General features: G+C 41.9%; 1 protein-coding gene across 3 annotated transcripts in view; it reads right to left on the minus strand.

The window, feature by feature from the left end:
- RIPOR1 (RHO family interacting cell polarization regulator 1) overlaps window positions 1-13,897 on the minus strand; it is a 119,024-nt gene that overhangs the window by 56,062 nt on the left and 49,065 nt on the right. The window contains exon 1 of one of the 3 annotated variants that reach the window (XM_069740046.1): window positions 5,510-5,543. The exons of the other annotated variants lie outside the window; for them this stretch is intronic. Within the exon in view, the coding sequence (XP_069596147.1) occupies window positions 5,510-5,528 (19 nt within the window). The 5' untranslated portion in view covers window positions 5,529-5,543. Of the gene's footprint in view, window positions 1-5,509; window positions 5,544-13,897 lie in introns of those variants that run through there. 3 annotated transcript variants of the gene reach the window in all.

Raw genomic sequence — 13,897 nt, forward strand, 5'->3', positions numbered from 1 at the left:
GAAACCCGACTTTGCCAAAAGTCGGCGACTTTTGAATTTGTCCGATCCGTTTCGCTCAAGCCTAGTCACGACATTATCACGAGAGGCACCCAAGGAAACCGGCATGCCAATGCCAGCAGAGGAACTTCACAGGGCCTTGATCCGGCAACCAGAAAGCACCGGAGTGGATGACGGGCCGAAAGGTACCATGGCAGTATTCTGTGGGTGTCGTACAGGAGCCTCGAAAATGGCCTCCTACCACTGGGGATTCACGATTGTTCTTTTATCAGACCTAGTGTGACATCACCGCAACAAGTCAGGTCAGAGGCGGTTGGTAGGCCTCATGGCCGCAAAGTAGGCAGTTAATGTGCCAGGGAGAGATTACATCGCGCTAACTAGATATTGAGGAGTGACTAATCGGTCGGCGGCTACAGGGAGGATAGAACTTCAGTTTCTCCCTTTAGCCTCTGCTGCATTAAGCCAGCTATACAGAGTATAAATGGTATTTACTCCTAAATTAACCCTACATCTCCAGGTACTTAGTGCTTCTGGAGGTGACAGGATCCCTTTAATTACCATGATAAGCTATATGGGATGGACACCACTTCTAGGAATCCGTTTAACCAACTGATGAGAGGGTGTAGTTTGTTATGCCCGTCCTGGTGTACCACTCCTGTACAGAACCATGACTGTCATGGCATTGTGCTGAAAATCCAATTTGCAGTATACACACAAATGTCTACATTGTTATTCTTCATTTTGGTAATAAGAAACAGCCGTATGTGGATTTGTTCACCCGGCATTTGCATTCTTATATAATTGTCGGAACAGAGTAATAACATTTTAATTGCTTTCCATGATCCAACTAACAACAAGCCATCCATTGGCCACAAGTACTTTTATTCCAATATGAAATTTCTATTGTATTTAGAATTTGATTTTATTTTTTTTAAAGGATTTTCACCTTTGTTGGAAAAAAAAAACCTTAAAGGGGGCCTTTCACTAGATTTTTTAATTTAAGCTGAATAACTCTTCCAATTGCCGCTGTTCTACTGATTCCGGAACAGTTTTTATTTTGGTTCTGCGCCCCTCCGTTTCAAAGTTATGCCCCTTGGAAACAAAGATGCAAATTTACCTTTAAATCAACTAGGCGTATACCACAGACCTTCTCTGGGTGTGTCCTTGTTTTGATTGGCCGGCATTAAAGAAAAAGCAAACGCCCACAGAGAACTTCTGTGGTATATGCCTAGTTACGGTAGTTAAAGAGGAAAAGTTTGCATCGTTATTTCTAGGGGGCATAACTTTGGAATGGAGGGGCACAGAAAAAAAAGAAAAACTGTTCCGGAATGAGTGGAACAACAACAACAATTGAAAAAGAAAATCAGATTAAAAGAAGAAGAAAAAGAAAAAAAAAAGGCCAGTGAAAGGTCCTCTTTAAGCTGTTTTTCAATGGGCGTCAAATAGAAATACATCTCAGCTAAAAAAAAACAACTAAAGTAATACAGCCAATAAGGGAGCAGAGAACAGCTGTTTAAAGGAGGTACCGGGTGGTAGATCCCCACCAATGTTTTGTTTAACCTATCCTGGTTGTTGTGGACAACCCCTTTAAATATCCTAAATACTGTAACCAGAGAAAGGCTTGTGCCACAGAGGAGTTCTGTAAGGGGCATAAATCTCTCCTCTTGCATAAGTGACTGGACAGATTTTATTTTAGGAACTTGGTCATTTTCATTGTTTTTACAATTTCTTGGAATAATACAATATGTTCCACGGTCCTGTGCTCCTCCTTGTTTGTATATAATCCAATGCACATGTGCTCTTGCTGTAGAATTAAAGGGGTTTCCAGGGAATGCAAACTATTGTTTTAATGTCACAGACAGCCTAAAAAGAGCTAATGTGTTCCCGATCTTCGGTGGTGCGGCCATGCTGGGTCTTCGGTAATGGGGTCCAAGATGCCGTACAGGCACGAAGTGAAGACTAATGAGGATGTAGGAGGGAAGGGAGGAAAATAGTTTTGGGACGGGAGAAAAACTGGAGGGGAAATTATTAAATCACCGTGGTGCAAGGAGAACCTTAAAGGGTTTGAATCAATAATCCACATTTGGTTTGGTGCCCACCACGGTGACCTCCATTTTGCCCGTGTGACTCTTGAGACTTAGCATTTGTCCACCAGGGGAGCATCAGTGAACTAAGGCCAGGGTGCGAATTGGTGGGATAGAGGTTGGAGGGGACATGTCCATCATGAGAGTGTTGACAGGCTGCAGGTCCAGGGAAATAATAGTGGGAACCTATGGAAATGCACCGGGTAACCCCATGTGCCTTAGCGAGATTCAGGAGGAACCTTGCGCATCATCGCTGGGAAGCAGATGGAAAGTGGACTACGACATTGCTCCAACATATAGTACCATGGCAGTGATGGCCTTAACATGAACCCGTCATGTTGCACCTGGAGACGGACCTGTGGACAGCACGGAATAGAGAAGGAGAAGCTGAGCAGTATGATATATAGGATTGTTAGGAAAGATTCAGTATAATTTGCATTTTACTCATTAAAATCCTTGATGTTTGTATGTATAAGGGTCCAGTGGGCGGTCCTAGTAGTGATTGACAGCTCTCTCTCCAAGCACAGTCATACAGGGAAGACTGACCATCACAGAACAGAACAACCCACAGGGGAATTCAATGAATAAAATGTAAATTTCATGGAATCTTTTATTAATCTGATCGGCACCTGAAAGAGGATATCCACTTAGGACATTTATGGCACCACCCTGTAACAACATATTTATAGGTATAATTGTAAAGATCTCATTTTTTCTGAGAATATGTCACATAACTACAGTCATTCATAGAACACAGGACCCTGAACCTCTGCGTATATTGCTTAGTTTCCTACGGTCCCCTCCCCAGTCTTCCCACACTTGTAGTGTTTAATCTGCTTCCGACATCTGTTTATAGCTGGGAGTTTTTGCAGACCACTCCCTTGAGAAACGTTAACATTGCTAAATCTGATGCGCCTCCCACTAATCCCAAGTCAATGAGGGTCTGAGGCCGCCAATCCGGCTCCAACAGGGGCGTCCCAAGAGCAGGATTCCCCTCCAAGACATTGAGCACAAGGAAAAGGGTTGTCTTTAGGGGACAAACCCTTTAAAAATAAATCTATAGTAATCCCAGAATCTAGCTGAATCGCCTCCTTTATAATCCACTATTTATTGACCCTGCATTTTGTCAATGTGGAGAAGTTGCTGTAAAGATCTGTCTGTCCATGGCATCATTTAATAAAATAAAGCTGTGCCAATTATTATTTGGAGACAGTTGCATGTCTACCTCTGGTTTATCCTTTAAAGAGCACTTTTCACTGAGTCAAAACAGTTCGCAGTTTTGCCATTATTTTATTCCTGTCGTTCCCCTGAATATTTTGTTTTTGTTTTTCTTTAAATCCGCCATACGGTTCCAGAGATATGAGGCTTTTTATCTTTGCTAAGGGGGCGTGGCTTTAGGCTGCTCTGCATAATTACCCTGCGAACCACGCCCCCTTTGATCAAGACCATAAAAATTAAAGCTAAATAAAAAAAGCTTGTATCTATGGAACCGTATGGCGGATTGAAAAAAAAATAAAAATAGAGAATTCAGTGAAACAGTGGGAATAAAATAAGAGCAAAAACTGGACACTTTTTACCTGGTGATAGGTCCCCTTTAAGGCTTATTACACAATGATAAGGATATAAATATAAATAATGATCACTGCAGTGTTTTCACAGAAAAAAAAAAAGTTAAAATCTCGGAGTATGTAGAAAATTAAAAAGTCACCGAAAAAGCCCCAACTTAAGGATATATTAAAAGATAACTTAATATATTAAAATAAATAATGAAAGTGAAATAAACACATAGCACCAAAGTATCATGCAGACACTTATAAAGGATAGCTAGGGAGGTGCCCGTCCCTACAATAGTCCGAGATTACCCTACCTACCAGCGGAGGTTGACACCCTAAATCCTGTGAAGCGGCGCCCCCGCTCATCGGCGGCCATCCCTTCTATCCATTACTAAATATAAGTGCCAGTTGGCATAGTTTAAAGGGAGACACGTTTCGCCTCTTTTGAGGTTAATCAGGAGGGATATTGTAGGGATAGGTATCCTTTATAAGTGTCTGCATGATACTTTGGTGGTGCTATGTGTTTATTTCACTTTAAATTATTTATTTTAATATGTTAATTAAAAGTTATATTTTAATATATCCTTAAGTTGGGGCTTTTTCGGTGATTTATTAATGTTCACTGCAGATAAAAAAAAATAAATAGAAAATTACGGTTGAAAACAAGGTCTCTTCTGTTAGCAACAGCCAATAGACTAAAAGACTAATATGGCCGCTAGTCTACACCGACTATCATTTATAGTCCACAACGGTGGGCAGCACTGCAAGAATGTTAAGTGAGGATAGCCAAGAGGAAAACTATCACATACACGGTATAAATGTTCCAAAGGTAGACCGTGCTACGACACGGAGGCCCAAGGCTACCTGCAGATGATGATTTCCTGCAGCATGTCTTACGTATGAATTTTGTAATGGATTTCACCCCATGTATTGCAAAATTTCACTTATGAAAATTTACAGAAAGAATTTCCACGCTACGGTGCCTTGAAAAAGTATTCATACTTGTCCACATTTATTTTTTCACCTTACCTCCACGAATGTAAACTTTCTTTTAAATGTAGCAAGTATTTGTAAAGTGTAGAGGAAATGGTACAAGGTTTTCTGAATATTTAAAAACATAAATTTGAAAATTGTCATGTGCATTTTTATTTAGACCCCCTGTAGTCTTATACCCCTAAAGAAAATCCCGAGTGACCAATTGCCTCCAGAAGTCACATATTTAGTACCGTAAATTAAGTCCCCCTGTAATTTCTTCTTGGTCACATAATTAGTACGGTACCTGTAATTTCTTCTCAGTATAACTACAGCTGTTCTGTGAAAACCTCAGAGGTTTGTTTGAGAACATTAGAAATGAAACAGCATTATGAAAATAAGAAGGAACACACCGGACAGGTTAAGGATAAAGTTGTAGAGCAGAGTATAGCAGAGTTTGGATATAAAAAAAAAAAAAGTAACCTGAGCTCTGTTCAATCCATCAGCCAAAAATGGAAGGAGTATAATAGCACATCTACAAACTTACCAAGACAAGTCCGTAGTGTGAAAAAAAACGTGGAACAGTTCAGGGGGTCTGGATACCTTTTTAATATTAAAAATAAGGGACACCGGTGTCCTTTAGATGTGAATGAGCTGAAGCAGATAGCGGCACAGCGTTTTTCGCTAACTCTACGTAATGCCATTAATAAAGCTTCAATGACAAAAAAAACGAAAATTATTTTTTTTGAGATGCGTGCACAAAATCATAAAGCGCTGTGAACAATACTCCAACGTGCACAATGTAAAAGACAAATACATCACGGTCCTAGCTCCGTCACCAGCGCCCCCATGGACGCTCGCTCCGGCAGTAAGCCCCCGTTGTAAAGAAGAACAGCCCATTACCTTGCAGACTGCCGCTCATGGTTGCTGCTGGCGTCAGGCAGAAATCAATATATCGGATGCCCTCATCTGCCCCAGTGATCCAGGCAGCTTCCAGACCTTCAGATCTGCGGGAGAGCCAGGTCCAGCAAGTCCGAGGCAGGAAAGGGCCAGGCAGGTTTCCTCCCTAAACTTCCCCTGCCAAACTATCTGACATCATCCTTTTCATGATGAGTCAAATCCTGATGTCGGGGAGGGAGATGACGGCCGGACTGTCAAACTCTAAAGTAGGAACGCTATGCATAGGAGCAGAAAAATGGAAAGGTCAGGTGTCGAGCAATAGGAAAAAAATAAAGGCATATAGAATGCTGGATTATAGGAACTTTACTATACATGTACCAGAACATTCCTTTTATCCAGAAAAAAAAATGGAAATTGATTTGGCACATTTCCTAAAAAAAAAAATTTTTTCTGTGCCATAAACTCACATAATGGTCAGGATGTGTTTCATACAGAATGGCGACGGCAAGGACGCAACCGGGAGTCTAATAAAGACCTATGATTGCATGGGCCGCCTGACGAGATAGAATACACCATAAATGTCCGATAGACGTGCGTTCCATTTTTAGAACCGAAACCTAGCTTCAAAACGAGGATCCTGTCTGGCCGCCATCCGACGATCAGCAGCATGCTAAGAATATGCCCTCAATGTACTTCATGAGACAACCCCTTTAAGAGAGGGTGTCATAGGCTCCATCAGTGTAACGTTAGGAGGCATAATACGCTGTAATACGAGTGTTGCAACTTATTACAAGAATGATTGAAAATTGAGGAAAAGAGATAAAAAAAAGTTATAGGCAAAAGAGTAAAAAAACAAACAATAAAAAAAAAAAATGTCATACATATAGTCTTCAACCACAAATGTTACAACCCGTACAAGAAAAAAAAAAAAAAAAAAATGGCAAGATATTTCTATGCATGACCCCAGCCGACTAATTGTTCCTTATGGGCAAAAATTTTCCTATTTCAGATTAGTTTTTATAGAATGTTTATGTACAAATGTTTTTTGGGGGAAAAAAAAGTAAAAAAAAAAAAAAAATTGATGTTTGGAGTAAAAAGGAGGAAAGAAAAATTTGACGAATGCAGGGTCCGGTACAGCAACCACGTCAGTATTCTGGAGCTGTCGGACGGGAGCCTGGAGAACCACCTCTTACCTGATGACATTCGTTGCTGTTCTTTTGATTAGTGAGCCAAGCGTGAGGTCGTCGTTGTAGTGTGACGCACATGCAACGTGGCGCCAGGTCAACTAATCAAAATTAGCACCACGGATGCACGGAGGTGGTAGGCAGGGCTCTTGGGGGATGACCACGGATTAGAGCCGTGGTCACCGGTCCGGCTCCTGAGAATCTATTTGCACCATTGTTACAAAATGACAAGAAAGGTTTAATGACGCCACTCCATAGGTAACCTCACGTGAACGCTGCAGCCAATCACTGGCCTCATATCTAATTGTGGCCAGGAAGGTGGCTTTGAGCTTGTGTTTTACTACCCTACCCCAAAGTTTCTGACAGGCCCTCTTTAAAACAGAACCTGGTAAATGCACGTCTCGTGTCGGCTGCAGAATGAGATAACATCAGCGAGCCCGTTCTGACCGCACAACAGGACACTCTTGTGACGCCTCCTTTCTCTGTCTTTTTCTGAGCTCCTCTCAGTCGATTTATGCCCATGTAAAGAAAAAAAAATGTTGAATGTGAAAGGAAACAAAAGGTCCTGTAAAAGCAAAACCGTGCAAACAAAGGTCCTGTAAAAGCAAAACCGTGCAAAATGTTTTATTGAAACCAAACTGCAACACTGTTTTTTAGCCCAAAATACATTGCATTTAAGTAAACTACTAAATAAAAAAAATCCCCCAATACCCAAACACGTCCCCGATTCCTCGCCAAACTCTTTATGAACACTTTTAGATGGTGCTCCTCCCAAAAATGTGCACAGGAGTGTCGTGATGGCTGCAAAATAAACTAAAAAAGAGGAATCTTTGCAGCACGACTCCCATCTGAAACCCAAAACTGGGCGAGAAAGGGTATAAAAAATAAATAAATAAAAATTTAAAAAATTTGCATAAGATGGAGTTGATGTGTCTGGAATTTATTGAGGTTTTCTTTGTGATTGTGTTTTAGAAACTTCCCATGAGGCTAAAGGTGGCCAAATACATTTTATACAAGTAGGTTGGTGGATGAACGATTGTCTGGTGGTCGATCGTTACACCGAATCAGTCACGTCCATAATAGCTGCTACAGATGTCAAGATTCTGAATGCTGAGAAATACAGGCAGATACTTATCCAACATGTAATACCATCATGGAGGAGTCTGATTGGCTACAAATTCATTCTGGAGCAAAACAACAATCCCAAACATCCAGCCAACGTCATTAAGAACAAGGAGTCCTGGAAGTGATGAGCCGGCCCCCCGAAGAGCCCTGATCTCACATCATCCAGTCTGTCTGGGATCACACAAACACTCAGAAGGATTTGTACAAGGGACATCTACAGAAGATCTGGGGTCAGTTCTCCAAGATGTTTGGCACAATCTCCTTGCTTCAAAAACTATGTGCAAATACAAGTGTCCTAGAACAGGGGTCCCCAACTCCAGTCCTCAAGGCCCACCAACAGGTCATGTTTTCAGGATTTCCTTTGCATTGCACAGGTGATGCAATTATTACTTGGGCAAGACTAAGGAAATCCTGAAAACATGACCTGTTGGTGGGCCTTGAGGACTGGAGTTGGGGACCCCTGTCCTAGAAGAACTGAAGAAGGCAAAGTGCCGTCACCAAATATTGAGGATTTAGATTTCACTTTTGTTCATTCACTTTGCATTTTAACTGATAAAAACAAGCCACTAATTTCTATTCTTGAACATGTTCTTACTGTGCCCCATTTTTTTTTTTTCAACAGTCCGTTCATGATCGTCAGAAGCTAAAATAATTAGCGCAAGGACTGAGCGACTTTGACAAGGACCAAATTATGATGTTTAGACAACTCACTCAGAACATGTGTAAAGTGACAGGTCTTGAGGGCTGTTCCTGGTATTTGGTGGTTAGTGGGAGAACAGGTGATCAGGGTCATATGTATCGAAGGCTCGATAATGGCTAGCCTGTGTGGTCCGATACTATGGGAAAGCTCATGCAGTAAAACGTACATGCACATCCTGTTGTCTTAAATGCATCCAATCTAGTCCCATCCTCCTCTGGGGTTGTCCTAAAAGGGGGCTATCTGACCATTTTTCTATTGCATTTCTTAAAGAGGACCAGTCACCAGGTGAAAAGTGTCCAGCTTTGGCTCTCCGTTTATTCCCGAAATATGCTTTTTCATTTAGTGTTAATTTTTCATAGTCTCTTTATCAAGTAGGTGGGGCTCATGGTTCTTCAGGGGCGTGTCTACAGCTGTTATGCATAATTACCTTGTGAGTCACGCCCCCTAGGTACAGACCATTAAAAATTAACACTAAATAAAAAGCTTGGCATCTCTGGAACCATATAAAGGATTAAAAAAAAAAAAAGTTAAAAGTGGAATACTCAGAGAAGCAGCGGGAATAAAAAGAGAAAAAAGTGGACACTTTAGACCTGGTGACAGGACCTCTTTAAATTAGATCCCACTGTCAATATTTTTCTAATGTATCCCCATAGTGGCTTAAGCATTTTTTTTTTTTTTTTATACAGAACTTTAAATCCCCTATGTAGACAGATTTTATGGGCACCATACCCACAGGCAGCACAAGTGGGAGCTTTTCCGCCTTCGGACAGAAAGTGGACATGTAAGTGCTGCCCAAACTGAGCACTGCTGGTAAAGAGCAGCACGGAACATCTAAAGGCTCCATTATACTAGAAGATAAAAATCGATAAGATTCATCGTTTACGACTCATCGTTCATCATGGTGTAGTGGACATAGGACGTCCAAAGCCGCTCGGATATCGCACGCAAAATCGTTAAGGCAATCAAAAAAATTTGTTGCTGCTCCCTCCCTGACTGTGCACTCCAAATAGCAATCGATTGCAGTGTGAATACAGGGAATGACTGCCAACTATGGTTTAATTGCTGAACAAATTATTTCTTTGCCCGATTATCATTAAATAAAAAAATCTCGTCTCGCCTCGTGCAAAGATTGTTTTCCTTTACGATAGGTAATTTTTTCGCTCCCACAATTTTGCCGAACTCACAGCGAGAGTGATGCGTTCTAGCAGGTTATCTTGGCATGGGACTGGAGTGCGGTGTCACCCGAATGCAGCGCGATTCCCGCGGACGCCGGCAATGGAGGAGATGGAGAAATTTCTTTCTCCATCTCCTCCGCACCTGTGCTCCGCATGCAAAAAGATCGGAGCACAGAGCACTGACACTAGGCTCACGCTCGAAACACAGCTGGAGCCGATGGTCAATAGCATATCGCATCGGATGCCATACGCTAATGGGCCTTTTCCAGACTCAGAAAACCCATAGTTATTTTTTTTTTTTATAAAGTGTTAGGGCTTTACTCACTCTCCCCGGGTCCAGCACAGAGTCTCCACCTCTCCTCCAGGTGTCTGTTGCACTGACGTTGTGTCAACAGCGCTGCAGCCAATAACTGATCTCTTTTGCTCTGCCCAAGTAGACAACACAAACCGCTCAGCGCTGCAGATCAGAAGACATCGGGAGCAGCGGTGGAATCTCAGCCCTGGACCTGGGATCGGTGAGTAAAGTTAAGCCTGTTTACTTCCCCCCCACCCTCAAAACTGTGCTTGGGAATAGGAGTTTTCAGAGGCCACACACTCCCTTTAACTCTATTACAAGATTTTTAAAAACTTGATTGCTTGCAAAAACAAAAAATAGAAAACTTTACTTTTTTTGTAAACAAAAAAAAAAACTTTGCTTCATTGTTCTAAATGATTCTAATCTAAAATGGTTTATTTTACTATATTTTGGCTTAATTGCTTCCCTTCTTTTGGGATTATAGTTTACGCTTTACTTTGAAGCCAGTAACATTTGCCAATCACCCCGAGCAGACATTTGTGACGTGTCAAGTATGGAACCAAGGAGCACAGACCAGCGAAGAGGGGTAACCATCGGCACAGGCGCTGCAGGCGATCGCCAAGCACAAGTAAGGCTATTTTTTATTCTAGCACCATCTCAAAAGGAATTTATATACATTCTTTTTTATTATGCAGCCCATGGCTCCTATGCTTGCAGCCGTCTCTTCCATCTGCTTTGGCATCGACTCTAAAAACTGTATCAAAACGGCACGTGTGAAAGAATCCTCAAACTGGCCGGACTGCGCAGATAGTCGGAGTATCAAGGGAAAAATTATAAATAGCCCGAGAGCCATTTATGGCAGAAGGAGAAAGAGGAAGAGCATCATGGTGACTCAGTGAGAAGAACACGATAAACTGTTCAGAGCTGGAAGACAGAAGAGCTAACTAAGAGAACACTGGGTTTAGAAAACCTAAAAGGAACCAGTCAGCAGGATTTTATATATGGAGTTAGTGTTATGGCTGCATAGCTGCTCGTCTCCCGATAAAAATGACACCTTTATTGTGGAGATCCGATGAGCCAGTCATGAGAAATCTAGTGTAGAAGCCGTATGCAAATCAGGCTGGCAGTGCACTGGGGGCGTGTCTGTGCCTAGACTGCTTCTTCCCCCAGTGCACTGCCAGCCTGATTTGCATACGGCTTCTACACTAGATTTCTCATGACTGGCTCATCCGATCTGTACAAAAAAGGTGTCATTTTTATGGGGAGACGAGCGCCGACACAGCCGTACCATACTACTGCTGCCTTATGAAGAAGCCTACAGACACTTACCATTCTACACTGAAATAAAGGTTGTCATGGCATTCATTACTAACATAATGATAAATAGGAATAATTAAAATAATGGTAGTGTGAATACAGCCAAGCTTATGCTTTATTTTTAAGCACGGAGTGGCACATATGGTCAGTATCAAACATACACAATATGGGCACTTTTTGGTCCACCGTTATGGCAGCCCAGCCAACAGTTTAAGGACCTGAACTAAAGATTCCCATGATTCTGGTAGTTCAGGTTATAAGCGTCGCCTCTAGGAGAGAACATCTCCGTATATATGGCATTATGGAGCTGTACTAGGCTCTGTGCACACTGCCCTGCCGTGGAAGTGGGGTATTGGCATTATCCAAAAAAAATCCAAAAAAACAGACCTACGGAAACTAAACTAATATCCGCAAGTTAAAAGTATTCTGTCATGTAAAATGTTATATTGAAAAGAAAAAGAAAAAAAAGAACCATCTAAAACCGTAAGAATTTAGGGTAGTAGTAAATCTGGCTGGAATTAGTGATCCGGTCAACTTCAGAGCAGCGCTTACAAGCTCTACAGTAAAGAGCTTGTAAGAGCTGCACTCATTGCTCATGAGACCGGTAACCTAATTGTGTCGTCACGACTACTTAATTGGGTAAAATTTGCAATAGGCAACGGAAATTAATAGTCAAGCGAACAAAGAAGAATACCAAGATAAATACCAAGACGGCAAGATAAAATAATATTTCTTCTAGAATCATGGACTTCTCAAGACCAAAAATACAGAGTAAATCGGGAAGACAGCAAGGATGCCACTCATGAACGTGCGCAATGTATCCGCCTTTATCGCCGCACCTCTCCCTCAATGGACAGAAGCCATGATGAACGGACCGAGAGAAGTTACACAATTTGATTTCCTCCGAGGAAGGAGGTTCTCCGGCAAAACGTTCAGCTCGGAGATTGCGTCAAACATTCTAGAGGATCCTGGAGGATCTTCTGTCATATTCAGACAAGTAAAAGCAGCCTTGAAAGAACAAAGATCCACATTATCCACACCTACGACACTACCGGCGTGGGCGCTCCTCCGCGTATTATCATTTGTAGTTTGATAGAAGATTCTGCGCTCCTGTCTCCTCCAAACCTTTGTGAAAAGAATGAGCCAAGGAAAAACATTTTTTCCACTGGTTTGCTAGAGTCCAAATACGTAGAGGTAAATGCACTCCTGGAAGAAAAGGCTTTTATGATAAATGTACGGTATTTTCAAAACCTTTTTTTTTTTTTCGTGGTCATGAACGATATTGAAGAAAAAAATATACTACGACACACTGGAGACTAGGCCCAATACTAGACTCCTACTTCCCAATCTGCACATAGACTTTAGCAGCAAAAAACAGACTCTTGACCTTCATTTTGCACAGAATCCTTATCTGAGCATACTCTAATCTGGGCAAAGTCGTACAGAAGGAGGAGGAGGTGAGCTGTGATATCACCTATTGTGAATGGTGGATCCTGTGTTATCTACTGTATATAGAGGTGTTATCAGTCATTGTACAGGAGGAGAAGGTGAGCTGTGATCACCTATTGTGAATGGTGGATCCGGTGTTATCTACTGTATATAGAGGTGTTATCAGTCATTGTACAGGAGGAGGAGGTGAGCTGTGACATCACCTATTGTGAATGGTGGATCCTGTGTTATCTACTGTATATAGAGGTGTTATCAGTCATTGTACAGGAGGAGGAGGTGAGCTGTGACATCACCTATTATGAATGGTGGATCCTGTGTTATCTACTGTATATAGAGGTGTTATCAGTCATTGTACAGGAGGAGAAGGTGAGCTGTGATCACCTATTGTGAATGGTGGATCCGGTGTTATCTACTGTATATAGAGGTGTTATCAGTCATTGTACAGGAGGAGGAGGTGAGCTGTGACATCACCTATTGTGAATGGTGGATCCTGTGTTATCTACTGTATATAGAGGTGTTATCAGTCATTGTACAGGAGGAGAAGGTGAGCTGTGATCACCTATTGTGAATGGTGGATCCGGTGTTATCTACTGTATATAGAGGTGTTATCAGTCATTGTACAGGAGGAGGAGGTGAGCTGTGACATCACCTATTGTGAATGGTGGATCCTGTGTTATCTACTGTATATAGAGGTGTTATCAGTCATTGTACAGGAGGAGAAGGTGAGCTGTGATCACCTATTGTGAATGGTGGATCCGGTGTTATCTACTGTATATAGAGGTGTTATCAGTCATTGTACAGGAGGAGGAAGTGAGCTGTGACATCACCTATTGTGAATGGTGGATCCTGTGTTATCTACTGTATATAGAGGTGTTATCAGTCATTGTACAGGAGGAGAAGGTGAGCTGTGATCACCTATTGTGAATGGTGGATCCGGGTTATCTACTGTATATAGAGGTGTTATCAGTCATTGTACAGGAGGAGGAGGTGAGCTGTGACATCACCTATTGTGAATGGTGGATCCTGTGTTATCTACTGTATATAGAGGTGTTATCAGTCATTGTACAGGAGGAGGAGGTGAGCTGTGACATCACCTATTGTGAATGGTGGATCCTGTGTTATCTACTGTATATAGAGGTGTTATCA

This window comes from Ranitomeya imitator, chromosome 9 (assembly GCF_032444005.1).
Source record: "Ranitomeya imitator isolate aRanImi1 chromosome 9, aRanImi1.pri, whole genome shotgun sequence".
In the NCBI taxonomy this organism is placed as follows: Eukaryota; Metazoa; Chordata; class Amphibia; order Anura; family Dendrobatidae; genus Ranitomeya; species Ranitomeya imitator.